Here is an 18690-nt window from a genome sequence, read left to right as displayed (position 1 = left end):
GGTTTCTGTGTGTTTTATTGCTGCAAGTGGAGCATAGAAAATAAGTAGTTTAGAGTATTTACATTTGCGGAGGCTATAAAGATCAGTACATGTTAGCCAAACTAAAAAAGGCACCTTATAAATGAGACTATGCAAATCCAGTCTGCTCCTACTAAAGCCAGTTTATGTATTTTCATTGGCAGATACAGTATAAAAAGAATATTTACCTAAAGCAGTCAAGAATCCGTTCCAGAGTCCTCTGCTCATTGTAACCCATGAGTCCCAGTAGCGTTCAGTCCCTCGTGGAAAATCTGTCACATCCAGCAAAGGCTCAGGAAGCCATGAAATCACTCAACTTGCTTTTTACTGCATCCTTTGTTTCCTTGGAAACTACTTGGGGGAGATGTACACTCTGCAGCTTTTTAATCACCCCACCCACCACCAGCCAAACCCCACCCAATATGCACAGCTGCTAATGACAACGAGCCCTCTTTTGGTAATTTAAGAGATGAAATCCATTAAAGCACTATTACTGTCTGTCTGAAAGTAAGAGAAACATTGGTTCTGTGCACAAACTGGACTTTTGTAGCTTTACAGTTTTAATTTATGCTGCCTGCTCGTTGTTTTGATTGGGTGTTTTTTGGAAGATGTTTTGTAGTATCTCAACATTGGCTTCATACAGTTCATTCAGTATTTTAACTCAGTATTTAGAGCAGTGTTGAAATGCTTTTGAAGTATAAGTGCAGTTTCTGTTTCTAAAATGTATTGCTTGTCATACTGATGTCATTGATCAGATCAATATAGAGATTTGAGGCCGATGTCTTTATCCTGCAGCAGTGATCCTGTCTGCACTGATCTGTCGTCCCTGTCTAACAGCTGTTTGCAGGTTCCTCCTGGCAGGTTTTGGAGAATCTGTCAGTATTGTTTATGTGTGTTTGTGTTGCAGCAGGGTGTAGATGTCAGCTTAGATCCACTCAAACAAGCATTGTGTGTCTCATGTGTGATGTGACTGGTCTCTGACACAGGTGATAGAACCTGGTTGGAGATTTACATGTTAACTGGACTGGATGCATAAAAGCAGCTGTCGGCCTCGGTAAAAACACATAATCCAGGTGTTATATTCCTAGATTATGTAAGTGTGAGTGTGACATGTCAGTGCAGGTTGAAGTTACGTTTTCTGACATTTTCCCTTTTTAGCCACATTACAGTTAGACATGTTTCGATGCACGTGGCCTGAAGGATTGATTCTAATGGCTGATGATGTGTGCAAAATAAATTTATATTCCCACAATCCTTTGTGTTTACAGTTCAATGTAACGTGAGCATTCAAACCCACTAAACTAACATGGTGTACATGTATAGGACCAGTGTGTCTTTATGTGCAGCTTCACTGCACGGCTCTTGTTTATTTGTGGCCAAAGAAGCCAAACATTTCAAAAACACAACAGGCACCTGTAGCCTGTGAGCTTTGCCTAGAAAGCTAGAATATGCTCAAAAACATCTCTTATTGTGGAAAGTTGGTGTCGACACCGGCAGCAAGTTGTTGCGTGAGGCTCACTCTTCTACCCAGTTAGAGAAGTTTATGGATTTCTGCTTGAATGCTTGCAATTGCATTTGTTTACATTATGATTATTTACTGCTGCTGAAATATTAAAGCACTGAGCTGGTATGATAGTGGTGGACTGTCCTGGTTTTAGAAACATCCTGAGCAAAACATTACTGATTGTGAAATGTTGCTTTCCCCGTTCTTCTCTTAATATCATCTTTCTGTTAGAATTTAACATGTTCTGGGGATTATGTCACTTTCCAATTACCCCGCTTTTATGATCTGCAGTTTCAAAGGTTTTCTAAATTTTGCAAGCTGGATATCTCACTTCAAAGAGAATCATTTCTGGGTCACACTTTCAGACTGCAGACTTTGATACATGAGAACTGAGTGGATATTGTAAAACTGGTCTGTATTTCTCATTGAAGGGCTCTCAGCGAGGGTCTTCTGCTGTTGCCTGCGCCAAGTATCATCAACTTGTAACATAACTCTTAATGTTTCCTTCTCAAGACATGACGACTTGAAGGAGATGCTGGACAGCAACAAAGACTCCCTGAAGCTTGAGGCGATGAAGCGCATCGTAGCTGTGAGTACAGACAATGTTAATTTGGGGATTTCACTGATGCACATAGGGTGAAAGGTTTAGAAAGATCACAATGAGGATCTCTGTGAAATGATTCTGGAATGAGGGACATAGATTATAAACCAACTAAAAGTACGAGTAAGAATCTAAAGTGCGACAAAAGCAGTTCTAGATGATAAAGCCACACTGGTAGGAGCTGCAGACTGCACACTCAGCTGTTAAATATTCATGATCTGCTTTATGTCCATATCTTCATTTATTATCCCAGCAGGACAGAGAAGACGAAAGAGATTTGAAAAGTGTCAGAAGAAACTAAAATAAATAAAAAGTTGCACATTATGTTCCCAATGCAACTCTTCAAAAATGTCACCTCGTGAAAACCTCACTGTGTTTTCTGGTCTGTGTTTTCTTTTCGCAGATGATCGCTCGAGGTAAAAACGCATCGGATCTCTTCCCTGCCGTCGTGAAAAATGTGGCTTGTAAAAACATAGAGGTTTGTAATGAACCCAGTTTTCATGTTGCTTAATGCATTGTTGGATATTTTCTTCTTATTATGCATTGTCTTGTCTTGTCATTGTCAAAATCTGTAGCGTTATATCACTTGAATGAAATCACTATTTCCTCTCCTCTATTTAACGTTTTTATAACTTTGTTTTATCTCTACATTTCAGATTTATCTTAGTGAAAATAATTGAACTAATATACATAAATCGTTTCTCCTCCAGGTGAAGAAGCTGGTCTATGTTTACCTGGTGCGTTATGCTGAGGAGCAGCAGGATCTCGCTCTGCTCTCAATTTCCACGTTTCAGCGAGGCTTGAAGGTAGATCAGCTAGAAAAGGAAACACATTTATTAAAGTGGTGGTTTAATAAATGGTCAAAATGCCGGCCAGTCGTTAACCACTGTTCCAGACTAAATCACAGCTATTGGATGTCCAATTTTGTGCAGATAATTATGGTCCCCAGAGGATGAATAATAATAAACAGATATTTAAATGTCTTAAACATCAATTTGTAAAAATGTTTTTATAACTTCACTCTGATTGATTGACATTAACTTTTGTACAAATATAGATGAATCCTGATGACTTTGGCGATGTCCTGATTTTATTTTAGTTTTTAATGACACATCTCTGCAGCTATTGGATGGATTTGAATCTGGAATTAAATGACCCTCAGAGGAGGGAAATGTAAAAACAATTATCCCTTGATAAAAGTTTTGCATTGCTGTTCAGTACATTGGCTCATGATCATTTATTTGCAGAATTAATGACATCCCAGTCAACTTTATTTTGTGCTAATTAGCCCTAGCATCTCTTACATAAATCAGCTAAATGAACCTTGTCAACCAGTGGCAGAAATATTGCTTGCTGATTTCTTCCTCTGTACTTTTGCAGGATCCAAACCAGTTAATCAGAGCCAGTGCTCTGCGTGTCCTCTCCAGCATCCGCGTCACTATTATTGTTCCTATTATGATGTTGGCCATCAAAGAAGCTGCTTCAGATATGTCTCCATACGTCAGGAAGACGGCTGCACATGCAATTCCTAAACTCTACAGGTAACAAAGACACTTTTAGGAAACAGAGTTTCACATGGTGACTTACTGCTGTGGGTTTTCTCACCACAGAAACTCAAATACAAATGATTATTTTCTTTTTTATTACCTACTGGTTATAAAAATGACTAAAAACACAAACAACACATTTGTGATTTAGACAATTTGAAGATTTTTAAAAGGCTCTGATCTCCAGTTTGATTGCCACAAGGATTAAATCAAATGTTGTAATGACATGCTGGCTTTGTAAATTGAAGCCTTTTGTTGTAGCAGAAGGTAGATCCCTTACTGCTCTGGTAGTTAAATCCATTTGTTTTATGCTCTTGAGTATTATTGCCAGGTACAGCTGATTGCTAGCTCTTTCTCCAACATGTTTTTCTCTCTGTGCTCTCAGTCTGGATCCAGAACAGAAGGACCAGCTGATTGAAGTCATAGAGAAACTCCTCGCTGACAAAACCACGGTGGGTTTTTCCTCTTTTCTCTTAGTTAATTCAATATTTTATTCACCAGATTATACTCAGAGACTGCAAATACAAGTTTGAAAATCACATAGTGCAGAAAATAAAGAGCTACTGTGCACAGCAGATTGCATTGAACGCACCAGTTGGTTTCAAAGCTTATCATTTGTTTAACTAGTGTCTCTCTTGACCTTTCAGTTTTTGCATGAGCTGAGCTGTAATGTGCAACTGAAATGTACCAGAAACAGAAGGAAGCAATAGAATTCAGTCACCTTTTAGAGGGTTTCTTGGTTAAATAAGTGTGTGGTTAGGATTTTGTAAAACCAGTATCTAAACAACACCTGTTATGTGGTGGAACATGTGCTACAGCTGGTGGCGGGAAGCGTCGTCATGGCTTTCGAGGAGGTGTGTCCGGAGCGCATTGACCTGATCCACAAGAACTACAGGAAGCTGTGTAACCTCCTGATCGATGTGGAGGAGTGGGGGCAGGTAGTCATCATCAACATGCTGACCCGCTACGCAAGGACCCAGTTCCTCAACCCGAACATCAATGTGAGTGCGAACAAGTTCCAACCCATGAATCACTAGAGCTGGTTGTATAAATATGAGACCTGATTACTGGCGCTGTAGTCGAGCAGCTGTGTTTACTTCTTCTATCTCATGTTCCGCCTTCATAACATGCCTTTAATCCATTAATAATTGAATCTATAAAATGTCACATACAAACTAACAAAACTCAGAAATAAGTTTCCACACTGTGTTGTCATCAGCGACTCATTTGCATATGAATAGGGTTTTAGGAGTTTACTGTGTATAAGTACTTTGTTTTGCAGTAATTCTTTTGTATTTTACTGGATTAATTTTATTCTCCCTCATTGTGACTGTGCAGAGCTAAAAATTGAAATCATCCTCTCACTGTTTTCCTTTTTCACTGTTGCCAACTTGCTGCTTTCATTTTCAGTCTTCATTTATCAGTTTTTTCAGACCCACCTGTCAGTTTATTTTCTAATGAGCAGCAAACAATAAACTGTGTTGAACATTGTTATTGTGATAATTCCCAATGGGTGGGGTAAGTTGGTAGAATAGGAGGTATAATGATAATGCTTTTTGCACACAGTGTTGATGCTTTTTAACAAATATATTCAAGTTTCAAATTACCATCTGGTGACTTCTATGGACTTTCTAAACAGCCACTAACTACTTTCCATGCTAGACAGATTTGTGTCTTGGTTTTTAGTCTTTCAGCACACTGTTTAATCCCCACTGTCGCTGCAGGAGTCTCTGCTGGAGGAGGGAGGCAGTGGGGAGAAGACTTTCTACGGCTCAGATGAAGATGAAGAGGAAGACGAGGAGGAAAAAGAGAAGAAAGCCGAGGCTGCTGCCATGGCCAAGAGGAAACCGTACGTGATGGACCCGGACCACCGCCTGTTGCTGAGAAACACCAAGCCACTGCTGCAAAGCCGCAACGCAGCTGTAAGTCCAGTGCACTTTTAAATTAAACACAGACTTACATCAGTATAACACAGCAGAGCCCATTAACTCGCCGAGTCAGTTGCCATGGTAGAGATCATAATTGTTTCCTCTCCCACTTTATTGTACGTTGAGCAGCAGGCTGACGTACAGTAGTGTGTAGTTGACGTATTCGCTTAATCCATCCACTGTCCTTGAGCAAAACACTTAATAAGAACTGACCTCTCACTCAGAAAGAAGAACAAGTGACAATTTGCTGAAGGAAATTCATAAAGCATCACACCACATTAGTGTAGCTGTGTTCATCTTGGGTGGCTGTTGTCTTTCCATGTGAGATATTATGAAATCCACTCGTCACACATTATTCTGCTTCCAGGCTCCATAAAAAATTAAGAAAACACACTTTGAGATTAATTGTGTTCCTAAGGCAACAAATGTGTTTCTTTATCTTGCATTCACTACAGAAGCCATTCAACCTCTATAATTGCCCATTATGGGACTTATTGTTTTGCACCTATTAAGAAATTATTAAATGCATTCTCTTTGCCCTAATGAAACAGCAGAGAGATGGGCTTTGCAACTAGCTGGTGAACCTACTGGAGCATTTAGCAACAGAAGAACAAATATTCCCCACAGGAGATGGGAGAGAAGAAAAACAAAATGAATATTAGACTAGTATCTGTTGTGCAACCAGAAACACGTGCTAATGGTGCTACGTTTGCTGACACAATTTTTGTGGATAACATGTTGTATTCACAGATTGTTGTGCAGCCAATGAAACGTTTAGAGCCATTTTAAATTGTGTGCAAGACCTAAAAATAAATCATTTTACTGTCATTTACTTCACTGCTGATCCCTTCCTCCTCTCTTTTCTTATTCTCGGCACATTCCAGGTAGTGATGGCTGTGGCTCAGCTGTATTTTCATCTTGCCCCTAAAGCAGAGGTCGGAGTGATTGCAAAGGCCCTTGTCCGTCTCCTGAGGAGCCACAGGTGAACTTTGCTGTCTATTATTTGAACTAAATTGCACATTGTACATTGATATCTCTCAGGTTTTGGCTCTAGCATCCCAGTGGAGTCCAGTGTACTCGAGCCGGCCACCTTTCCATGGCTGAGAATGGAGCTAAGTTTGAAAATAATGAGAGCTGCATTTATGAGTCTCACTTGAAAAAGGAACAAAAAAGAAAAGAAAAAACTCTAATGACCGTGAAACTCAGCAAAGTGGAAAACAGCATGACAACAAGGAAACGACAAGCTCGGGCAGTAAAATAAATCTCCACAGCCCTGAAGCAAAAAGTGAAATTAAACAGCGAACTCAGTGAGACCGAGGTAAACATAAAAGCATAAACCATGAGGAGTGATGATGGCACAGAGGTGGCTCCTTGGCTGTAAGTCCTGCAGACTGTCAGCTTCATATTGAATATGTGCCCTTGTGGCTCTGAGTGTGCTGCAATGGGAACATCATTCAGAGCCAACCAAACCCTTATAACAAACATAGGGCTTGGTTAAACTAAGTAATATAGTCAATATTTAACAGGAGAATTACACTTTTGTTAAACTAGAGTTTTGGTGGTGGTTAAGTTGCACTTGAAGATCATTCATCCTGTCAGGCTTCTTTTTATACAACTCAGGAAACTTCGGAGCTGTAACTCAATGTTAGCAGAATGAGGAAATAAGGAAAACCTCCCATTATCCCATTACTAGCTTTGTTCTCGCACCAGCTAAATAACTAACAGTCCTTGTGTTCCTCCCGTAAAACAGTAAAACAATTCACAACAACATATCGTAAGATACAAATATCTATAATCACATCTATGAACACATCTACTAAACTGTACAAACTTTAAAATACTGCATGTTCTCAGTCTTTTACAACATTTGGGGGTAAGTTTATAGAATTACTGGGAATTGTTTTCCCCAACGAACATTTAAGCAGGAAGATTTTAAAATGTCCATCAGCAGTTTTTGCCTTCCTTCCTTTTTTTGGATCGTGCAGCCTGATGCTGGATTAGCTTTGTAACTCAGATAACAGTATTTCCAGTGATTCATTCAGACAGCTTCTTGTTTCTGTCTCTCCCTCCAGTGAAGTCCAGTATGTTGTTCTTCAGAACGTGGCCACGATGACTATCAAGAGAAGGGTGAGCTGCACCTCGTGGTGTTTTGTGTGTCTGTGGAACTAATGGAGCTGCAGGTTCGTTTGACTATTTCTTTTCTCTTTATGATTCACAGGGGATGTTCGAGCCGTACTTGAAGAGTTTCTACATCCGCTCCACAGACCCAACCCAGATCAAAGTCCTTAAGGTTTGTAAATGCTAACATCTTTTCCTTTGTGATCTTAACTTCGAGTTAGTGGGGGAATACGGTATAAATCCTCCAGTTCCCTAAGTCTTATTATTACTTTAAATGTTTTACATATATTTATGTTTTTTCGAAGTTTGCATTGTTCAGAAAAATAATGTTTCGTGTCTCTTCTGCAGTTGGAGGTTCTCACCAATTTGGCCAATGAGACGAACATTTCCACCATCCTCAGAGAGTTTCAGGTACAGCGACACTGCTGAACATTGATGCTTTATTAAAAACAATAATTGTGCAGCTCTGTATTTCAGCAAGCAGGTGTTCCCCAGCCGCCAGTCTTCCTGTATGTGTTTTATTCTCTTGCAGACATATATTAAAAGCATGGATAAAGACTTTGTGGCTGCCACGATCCAAGCCATCGGCCGCTGTGCCACCAACATCGGCGAGGTGAGGGACACGTGTCTTAATGGGCTGGTGCAGCTGCTGTCCAACAGAGATGGTGAGTCTGTTTCTGTGATGCCCTGTAAAAGCTGCACATAGTAAGAATGAGTTAATGCAGGAAGCAGTGCTGGATACTGGATCATAAGTTTGGTTTCATAAAGCATCTTCAGTTGCATTTTTAAATGGCAAAACATATGTTTTGCAAAGTGGAGAAAATTTGTGATAAACTGAAAAGATTAGATAAGACACAGAGTTAGTGACTGAATATGAACTCATTTAATTTGAATAGCTCCATTTAGGATCAATAGAAGATGACGAATGATGATGGTGGAAAGCCGATGCAATATTTACTTCCAATTTCAATGAATTAATTTGTTCTGTTGTACAGAGTTGGTTGTAGCTGAGTCAGTGGTGGTTATTAAAAAGCTGCTGCAGATGCAACCGGAGAAGCACAGTGACATCATCAAGCACATGGCAAAACTAACAGACAACATCCAGGTAATGTTTTATAGTCATTTCTGGATATAGCAAAGGAGAAGAACAGCAAAGAATTGAATTTTCTGTTGAAACTATATTTAGAGATGGAAAACATGGCTTTCGAATAATGTTTATTAAACAACAATGGATAGAAAACAAAGTGATTTTTACAACTTACAGTACAGCCCTGTATAGGCGACCAGTGGATATTCACAGTATGTCATTTAACTTGTGTCGTCAGGTGCCGATGGCACGGGCCAGTATCCTGTGGCTGATTGGAGAATACTGCGAGCACGTTCCTAAAATTGCCCCGGACGTCCTGAGAAAGATGGCAAAGTCATTCACTAATGAAGAAGACATCGTCAAGCTGCAAATAATCAATTTAGCTGCCAAGTTATATCTCACCAACTCCAAACAGGTAGGAAATAATGTTAGTCCGTCACTAGCACTCAAGAAAGTACACTTTAAATACAGACACGACCAGTACATGATCTAGATCAACTTGTGTACAGTATAACACTGTAAAGAAATATCTGAATATTGTTGAATTGAATACCTCTCCGTGTTCATACTTTCACCGTTCTCCATGTCTTGCCTGTCCTTCTCCTCACAGACTAAATTGCTGACACAGTACGTTCTCAACTTGGCCAAGTATGACCAAAACTACGACATCCGCGATCGGGCGCGCTTCATTCGCCAGCTCATCGTGCCCACTGAGAAGAGCGGAGCTCTCAGCAAGTACGCTAAGAAACTGTTCCTCGCCCTCAAACCCGCTCCAGTCCTCGAGTCTCCATTTAAAGGTACAGAAGCTTCTTACTGTATAATTGAAAATGTGTTTTTTTATGTGATATTTAAATTCAGTTTTATAGCCCAGAAATAAATTCTTCTTCTTTTTTTTTTATGTTTGCAGATCGAGACCACTTCCAGCTGGGGTCATTGTCCCACCTACTGAATGCCAAGGCTGGGGGCTACCAAGAGTTGCCTGACTGGCCTGAAGCCGCCCCTGATCCCTCCGTGCGCAACGTGGAGGTGAAGGAGTCTGTGCGTGCAGTGGGAACAGTAACATACAGAGACACAGGGGCCCTCTGGGGTCTCCAAGGGCCCCAAAAGGAAGGAGGGGAGCGACGGTTGCTCCTGTCCCAGAGCAGTGCCTCAGAGGGGTTGGACAGAGTCACCAGAAGCTCACAGCCAACATAACATTGACTCCAATATAACATTGATTGCTCTTTCACTGGCCATCTGTCATTCACTTACAGCTCATTAGCATTAACAGCCCATCAGCAACAGGCATTTTTCTGGCTTCCATTTTTCACCAAATGGATGCTGCTTAACCACTCCCCACATCATGGAGGAGAATGACTCACACAGGAGAAAAGAGGATTATTTTCTCATTAGCGAGAGCAAGAGCTCCATAGAAAATCTATATTTGAGTATTCCTGATTCACAGGGGAAACAGTCAGTCATGTAAGCTCCTCGCCCTCTCTGCTGCACTTGCATCTGTTCGGCAGCAGCTCACTCGTTCCCTCCAGGTGATTTCTCACCGTCGTTCGAGCCAATAGCACATGTGATACAGAAGATAACTTTAGGAGCGACAGATTATTGTTAGCAGCAGTGGAGCTCATCTCTTCTAGTCTCTGCTGGAGGTTTTGTGCACCTACAATGTACAAATGCAACTAAACAACTTAAGTGTAGATGAAAAAACATTAATTTGCTCCGAGTGATCTAATGTAGACATACATTATTTTGCAGAGCATCATCACAACTCACCAACAAGTCTCTCCTCTTGTTCTCCGTCCCATTCACTCCATGTGCCATTGGTTCGACAACATGTTTTCAAAATCAAAACCTGAAGGTCACATCTTTCAGAACTCTGCTCATAAAATCAGTTGAATTTAAATTTCAGATGTGACCTGCAGGATTGATTTTGTTGTCATATGGTAATTATTGTTAATGTCATGTAGTTTTTTTTACTCACTCCTCAGTGTTTAGTATGTGTTAGTCTGCTACGTAAATATAGTCACGTTACTGCTGTGTGATCTATAAGATCTATATCTACAGCCAGAGTTACTTGCAAAGATGCAGGAGCACCACAATGTTTATTTTTCTAAAAAGCAGCATCACTGTTGACCATTTCACACAGTATTTAATTCACTTCTACTCTGATTCCCCTGCCTCGCTGGCAGATATTAGCTTCCCCTACAGAGACTGGATCTGCCAGAGACAGCTGATCCATCATAGTGGACATCTTCTTCCTTTTATGTGGTTCACTGTACATCATGTGATAATGCAGCTGTGAGCAGACACTGTTGGTTCATTTCAAGACGTTTGATTGATTTTCTAACATCGACATGCCGGCTCCCGACTGTGCTTCTGTTATTGTGATCTGGCAAGAATGAAAAGACAATAACTTGTGACGTCATTTCACACGTCAGCAAGATAAACTCACAGCTTGATGGGATCCTAATCGGCCTTAAAAAAAACAAATAGAGGAAAAAATAAGTGAATAAACAGTAACGTACAGTAAACAACTGTAGAGGAGGACTATGATCATTATAACGTATGTTAATTGTGAAGTACTAGCATTAAATGAAGCCATACTAACGACTATAAGCTAAAGCTGGACAATCTGCCTCTTTTCAGTGCAGCTTAATTTAAGATGCAGTTGTCATGTTTCTTTTAGCTGCAAACACTAAAATCATTGCATTAATACACCAAAATGTCTTCAAAGTAATTCCCTGCTTAGAAAACACAATAATGGAACAATAAGGTCGTTTGGAACTGATGTTTACTGTGATGCATCATCTTCTTAAATCCACTAGTTCAATTTGATGACTGATACAACAAATGGGGGCCTGAAAACATCATGGCGTACTTTAACAAATGGTCAGCAGTGATGCATTATAGGTGATTTGTAGTTAAGGTGCAAAAACTAGCTAAACCACCAATATGGGATAGAAGCAGCTCAGTTTCTCGCCAACCTCACGATAAGGTCGTCATCAAATCCATTACGTCTACTCATGGTGTGGCAGTAAAAGCTGGGAGGATCAGAGGAGCCTCTGAAGCGTTGACCTCTCTAACAAGCTCTCCCTCTCACATTATACGTCTCCACAGACAGAGGACGTCATAACCACCGGCGAGGGGCGGATCAGCTTGTTAGGAGACTGGCGAGAGGTTTCCCCTCAGTTTTTTGGAGTGCTGTGCTGTTTGTTTACAGCTGCTCTCTTTCCTTCTACAGTCTCTCTCTCTGCTTGTCATGTAATACGATAGCTCCCGATGGTGATGTTAATAAGATTAATGGGATTTTACTTAGAGGTGAATAACCAATCAGCATAGATTAACACAAGATAAATTTATCCAAAGTAGGAAGAAGAAAGGACACTAATAATTCGTTTTCCTCTTATAAGATGACGATAATGAAAATTGTACAGTTAAATATGTAGAAAACAATCTGTGATTGAAGTTGTAACTAAAAACAGAAGTTACTAGAAAGTGTCACATCTTTCTAGTTCAACTCTTTACTCACATGTCGACAATATCTAATGGTCTTTGTCAATTAATTTATTGGGACTCAGAGAAAACTGGTGATTGGCTCATCCTTTGTGTTATTAACTATAGAAAAAGATGACAAAACAAATACGCATTGAAAAAATAATTACAAGAGCATTGTAAGTTTAAATTGAATGCCTAACAGACATGTGAATGCTGCCACCAGCTTTCTTACTTAAACCTACTTTTAAGCCAACATGCACTAAAAGTCCTGGAAGTACATAAGTAGTTTTAATATCTGCAGATTGTGCAGAAGGTGAAGTAGTTAACAATATGGTTGCTCGTAGCTATTTGCGTAAGAGCATTACATATTTGCAGCCATTTAGCATGGGATTCAGCTAAACGCTCCACATCGAGCAGCTCAGACAGTGGTACCGGAGCTGTTCTCCTTCTGAACCTAAATGCTCTCTGATAATTTGTGACACTGTGAACGTGTCGCAAATTGAGCTACTGAGTGATGTGAATCCTCTCAGATTTCTACTTTACTCCACGATGACTCCCGCTCACTTATTCCACCTGCTTCACTCTTCATTTACTTCATTTTAATCGAGTCCTGCTGAGGAACAAATTCATACTGAATTCATTGTCACATATTTGCTTGTGTATTAGTAAGTAGTAAATGTTTTTATTTCTGCTTATTTAAGTACATATTGAAGTATATACAGTATAATTCAGTTATATTGGAGTGTATTGCACCAGAGTAGAAACATTTAGTGCACATAATAGCTGCGTAGTTACTGGACATTTGTGGTAAATATACTGTGATGGAACTTGGGGTTTATTTTTGTCTCTGTGATCTCCAAACCTGTTTTCACACATTCTTCTTTTTAGACCCAGAAACCTTCCTGTGGCCGTTTGTCTTGCTTTCCTGACTTTTTTCTAAAACTATTTCTCTTTTTCCCCATCTCACCTCCATTCCAATCTTTTTCTTTTTCCACGTCTGGCAGGTTTTTACGCTGCTTGAAAGAGTCACAACATTAACGAGTGTGAGTCAGTTAGCCGGCAAAGAGCCACATCTACTTGAACCTCAACCCATGTAGCCGCAAAAACCCAAGTGCTTTCTGACACCCCGCCTAACGTAGTTGCTGTTTTGTGCTTAGCTCAGCCAAAGCTACCTGAAACACAGCACCCACTTCCTCGGACGCCACCATTAAAGAAGTGATTCTTTTAGCAGGACGTGTGGTCCTCTCACACATCATGATGCATTAGCAAGATTTTTTCTTAAGTGTGAGAGGACAGCCACCACTCCTCAAAGACGTCACTTCTCTTAATGGACCTGCTCCCTTTATTAAAAGAAAACCATTTCTGCAATTGGTCATGAAGGCATCACCTGGTGCTAACATCTGTTTGTGCTAAAGAGGAAAATGAATCCTCCATACAGTGTCTGGTCTATACTGAATTTGTTGTCTGATTGTCAGATCTAAAAGAGATCTGCAGCAGGGATGGCTCGCTTCATTTGGCTGCATCACGCCCAGGCAGAGGCATTCATGGCCATGCTACTGTACTGTAACCTGCCCACGTCTCTGTTTCTGTCTGAGGGGGGATTTCGCTGTTGTGGAACCGACGGCTCACTGAACTCTGCTTCCTCTGCCAGGTGCCTGAGTGGACCAAGTGCAGCAGCCGAGAGAAGAGGAAGGAGAAGAAAGTGGAGAAGCCGTTTTACTCCGACTCAGAGGGCGAGTCTGGGCCGACGGAGTCTGCTGACAGCGGTAAGTTTCCATCTCAAGTGTGTTTGTTTGCAAGCTTGTGACTGACCACCATCCATGACCTGATTACATTTGTGCAGGAATGCTGTATCGTGGAGAAAGGAGAGTAAAACAGACTATTTTAAAACTTCTGGCAGCATTCTTAAGTACGAAAACACCTTACTCATTCCTGTGGGAGTAAATTCAGGTGTGATAGAGATCATGATGGGTTGAGTCATAGCTATAGAGTTTTTAAAAGGCCCAGTAATGAGACAGCTCGACTCTGCAGTGTGTGTTTAGCAGCTGATTTTTACACATCATGCACTTTAACAAACACAGGTAGCACTTGACATTTCAAGTCCCTGTTTTCGATGTAAAATAAGTGACCTTCTCTCCCTCTAACTCTGACCTTTTCCCCCCAGAGTCCGACTCTGCCAGCGGCTCGGAGAGCGGCAGCGAGGAGAGCGGTTCGGCATCAGAAAGCGAGGAGAGTGCGGAAGGCTCTGAGTCTGAGGACGTGGAGGAGGATGAGGAGGAGAAAGACAAAAAGAAGAAAAAGAAAGAATTTAAAAAGCCAGTGCAGGAAAGCGAAAGGTAGGTTGTGTTGAATTGTGGACACTGCTCCAACCCAAAAGAAATAAGTGGCTCCAACCTTAATGTGTGTTCTTTATAAAAACGTAGTCTTTATTATTATCAACTCTGGGATCTTGATGGCACCTTTGACCTTTGGTTTGCTCTCCAGCGAGCAGAGCAGTGAAGAAGAGGAGAGGAAGCCCGAGAGGAAGAGTAAACAATCGAAGAGCGACTCAGAGTCTGAATCTGACGAGGAGGACGAGAGCGAATCTGAAAGCAGCCCGTCCGAGTCCGAAGACTCCGAGTCTGAGACGGAGGTCAAAAAGAAAAAAAAGGTCTGATACAAATCCTGTTCTTTTGAGAAAATCTGCCTTGAAACCAGACGTGAACATTTAATCTCACTCTGTGGGAACAAACACTTCTATATTTAGACTTCACTCATTCGAACAGTAACCATTCAGTTTTCTTTCATGTCCATCCAGGCAGCAGAATCTAAGCCTCCTTCCAAACCTGTCAAGAAAGAGAACAAAAAAGAGAAGAAAGAAATGTCTCTGCTCGACCTTGACGACTGTGAGTGTTTGCATTACATCACGCTGCATCACATGTGGCACTCAGGGAGTATTTCTAAAAATCCTACACCTGCAGACTGGTTCATCTGTAAGAAAACAATAGAAATAACAGAACAAACGCATTAAACAGTGATTTCTAACATTCTTGCTGACTCTTCCCGTGTCTCTTTTTTCAGTTGAACCCACCCCGTCCCCTCAAGTCACGCCCGTCAACACCTTCCTGTCCAACAGCCTTGTGACAGACCTGGAGGGACTGTCTCTGTCTGACGCTGTGCTCACACCGGCAGTAAGTGCTTCTCGCACCTAAGAAATTATAAGAAATTATTTTAAGGGGAGACGATAACTGGTGAAACTTAAAGCTTCAAATCAGGATTGACAGCAAAATATTAAAGGTAAAGTTACTGTAGTTTTCTTTAACACACTATAAACGCTGATGTATATCATATAGAAGGCAACATAACAGTTTTTCACATTGAGCTGTGTCCAAATTACAAAAATTACCAATAGTTTAACTCATATCCCCACGACTCTGCTGCTTTTTATAGTTAAAATTGGGTATAAACTAAAAATATCTTTAGATTTTGGGCTTTGAAAATAAAATTTGACTGTTTCTTTCTAAATCCAGTGTTGACTGTATGATTTACGGTTTGTACGAGATACAATACACAGTATATTTTATTCAAAGGCAAACACTGATGATTTAAAGAGTTATTTAGATTTTTAAAGCATTTCTCTACTTTCTTCCTTCATTTTATAAACAGCCTTTTGGGGGGGGGGGGGGGGGGGGTCTTTGTTAAATGCCGATCACCTGCTGATCTGTGAATCACTACTGATCCATGTGAATATCTAGAGAACGTTATTACTTCAAATGTGCAAATACTAATTGATAATTGCCTATTATCATTAAAATGATTTGTTATTCGAAGCAGTCAGTCCAATGGACATCGGTTCCCCACTGTTTTAGCAAAGAACAAAAACAGCCTCAGTGATTGTTCACCTCCTCGTCTGCCCACAGACCATCGCGCCCTCCAGTGCGTTGAAGAGCTACGAGCTGCTGCACCGGATCACAGGGGAGGGTCTGTCGGTGGAGTACTGCTTCAGTCGACAGCCGTTCAGCCCTGACGCGAACATGGTGGCGGTGCAGATGCAGTTCACCAACAACGCCACCTCTGACGCCAAGAACCTGCACATCGAGGACATGAAGCTACAGTCTGGGATGAGGGTCAAAGAGTTTCCAGAAATTGGTGAGTTGTGGGCAGAAGAAGATCCTCAGTATTTGTAGTGCCAGTCGTAAAAATATGGTGATAGAGTTATGGTCATTAAACCAAAGTAACACTAGTAAGGTGTGGGGAGTCACGGCTCACAGAGTCTGCAGTGTCCACTGCTCACACTGCACAGTAGACCGACTGACAGCACTACTTCCTTTTTGTTCCTCTGTGTTGTTAGAGCTGCTGCCAGCAGGTGAGACGGCCACAGCTGTGATGGGCATCGATTTCTGTGACTCCACACAAGCGGCGAACTTCCAGCTGTGGTGAGATGGATTGGAGTGCAGACGCCCTGTGTGGTCATCTTGAGTGAAAACAGAAACAGGGCTGTTGTTGTAAGAACCTTCATCTTAAACAAAACTGCTGAATGAAACCTCGCTCTTTGTCTCGTCTTTCTCTGTTTTCAGCACTCACACAAGGAAATTCTTCGTGTCGATCCAGCCGCCAGTCGGGGAGCTGATGAGGCCCGTCTTCCTGACAGAGAATGAATTTAAAAAGGAACAAGGTGAGTGTCAAAAAGAAATGATTCAATTAAGGAATGACACAACTTCACCACCATAACTTAGACTAAATACGTACCTGTATATACAAAAGGGAAATTGAGTTAGCTGTGTCGCTTGTAGCTACTTTCTGATTTTATTTTAATAGATATTGTCAATTATGTGTGAGCAGGAAGCCAGTTTCCACATTGAATCACAGATGAAAATCTGTAAATTGATTTGTGTAGTGGATTTGTATTGTATTGTTATTTTTATAACAATACAATACATTATTTTTTGGTTATTAATTGTTGTATTTTGGTGGGTGGGTATATAAGTGAAATAGGTTTGAGAATCACTGATCTGTGGTAAAAGTTCTTCATGCACATTATTTCATTGACAGTTTTTGTCTGCTGGAAGTTTTTCCAGCAGCTATTTCCATGTGAGAGCCTCTTGCAAGCAGCCAGAATTATTTCAGACTTGAGTTTAAGTTTATTCAGCTGGGTGCCACGTGATAAAAGATCTTTAATTTTACTTTACTTCAAATTTTCCACACAAGTATCCTGAGATCATACTGTAGGTTTGAGCTTTCAGTGTGTGAAGTGTGAATAGTTAATCTAGAACGAGAAGAAGACATCACAGAGGGTCCGATGCGTCTTTAGGGAGTGACTGTAAACTAGGCTCCTTAACAAAATGACAGAAACATCTTTGAAACTGTTCTAAAAAACACTGCATTACATTTACAGCAGCATTTATTTTAAGTTCTTGTGATACAGGATGTAGATGCATTTTATGCTAAATGCTAAAGTGTCACAACAAAGAAAACACCTGTAATTAGACTGTTAACATCACATCATACAGATTATTTTTCAATTCAATGTTTGCAACTTAAGAAATTAACCTTTGAATCTGTATTTAGTTATTATGGTGCAGTAATAGTGTAACTGAATAATCACAGTGTTGCATGATGTTTCTTTATTGCCTCCATTGACTCCGTCGCAGGAACCAAGTGTTTACTAACTGTGAATGCCACTTTAAATGCACCATAATCCATCCAGGTTTACGTCCTGTAGAGCAGCTACAGACGGTTACCAGCATGTTTCTTGTGTTCATTTTCCATCCTGACCCACACTGATCGAGTTTTGAGCTCTAACAAACCCGTAGTGATTTTTAAACATGTGTCATATCCACGGTTCCTCCCTCTTCGTACTGTCCCCAATAGAGAAGCTATTACAGAGTCCCGGTAAGTTGGCTTTGATAGATCTGTTGTTCTCAGCTGTCTGTGTGCCCACCTGCCTTTTACCCAACCTACACAGCTGCCCCCCACCCCATTCCCATCCTCCTCCTCCCTATCCCAACTCTTAACGCCACCTGCTCAATCCCCCCTCCTCGCGTCTTCCCCATACATAACTGCATCCCCAGGTCTGTAGCTGCAGACACACTCACCTGAGCTAACCTGCACCTTATATAAATGCTGCTCACACTCTCCGCTACACCAGGAATGACTGGAAATGTTCATCCACTGATCCTGATTCACTCTCCTTCGAGCACCATGTAAACAAAAAAGTAATAACATCAATCTCAGAGCAGCACTCGATCATCTGCACCGCATTATTCACCTTTCTGTTATCTGAGCTGTCAAACTGCTGAGGCTGTGTGTCACGATGCATTTTTGTCTGAATGGTTTGTCGTATTGTAAAAACTTTGTTAGCACAGATTTGCTTTGTGATTTGCAGGTCAAAAACACCGACACATCACAACCACCTAAGTTCA

General features: G+C 40.9%; 1 protein-coding gene across 1 annotated transcript in view; it reads left to right on the top strand.

Moving 5' to 3' along the window:
- The window catches only part of LOC113165717 (AP-3 complex subunit beta-2), a 28830-nt gene that overhangs the window by 3980 nt on the left and 6160 nt on the right, over positions 1–18690 (top strand). The window contains exons 2-25 of the mRNA XM_026365412.1: positions 2036–2111; positions 2527–2601; positions 2834–2929; positions 3504–3664; positions 4056–4122; positions 4489–4671; positions 5395–5592; positions 6483–6580; positions 7671–7725; positions 7817–7888; positions 8065–8127; positions 8249–8381; positions 8712–8821; positions 9042–9218; positions 9414–9600; positions 9711–9841; positions 13941–14055; positions 14454–14625; positions 14774–14939; positions 15087–15174; positions 15350–15459; positions 16189–16417; positions 16620–16704; positions 16846–16943. Coding sequence (XP_026221197.1) covers positions 2036–2111; positions 2527–2601; positions 2834–2929; positions 3504–3664; positions 4056–4122; positions 4489–4671; positions 5395–5592; positions 6483–6580; positions 7671–7725; positions 7817–7888; positions 8065–8127; positions 8249–8381; positions 8712–8821; positions 9042–9218; positions 9414–9600; positions 9711–9841; positions 13941–14055; positions 14454–14625; positions 14774–14939; positions 15087–15174; positions 15350–15459; positions 16189–16417; positions 16620–16704; positions 16846–16943 — 2945 coding nt within the window. The remainder of the gene's footprint in view (positions 1–2035; positions 2112–2526; positions 2602–2833; positions 2930–3503; positions 3665–4055; positions 4123–4488; positions 4672–5394; positions 5593–6482; positions 6581–7670; positions 7726–7816; positions 7889–8064; positions 8128–8248; positions 8382–8711; positions 8822–9041; positions 9219–9413; positions 9601–9710; positions 9842–13940; positions 14056–14453; positions 14626–14773; positions 14940–15086; positions 15175–15349; positions 15460–16188; positions 16418–16619; positions 16705–16845; positions 16944–18690) is intronic.

Source organism: Anabas testudineus, chromosome 6 (genome assembly GCF_900324465.2).
Source record: "Anabas testudineus chromosome 6, fAnaTes1.2, whole genome shotgun sequence".
NCBI classification, from domain to species: Eukaryota; Metazoa; Chordata; class Actinopteri; order Anabantiformes; family Anabantidae; genus Anabas; species Anabas testudineus.
The sequence above is the reverse complement of the archived record's forward strand: the minus strand, read 5'-3'. Positions and strand labels throughout refer to the sequence as shown.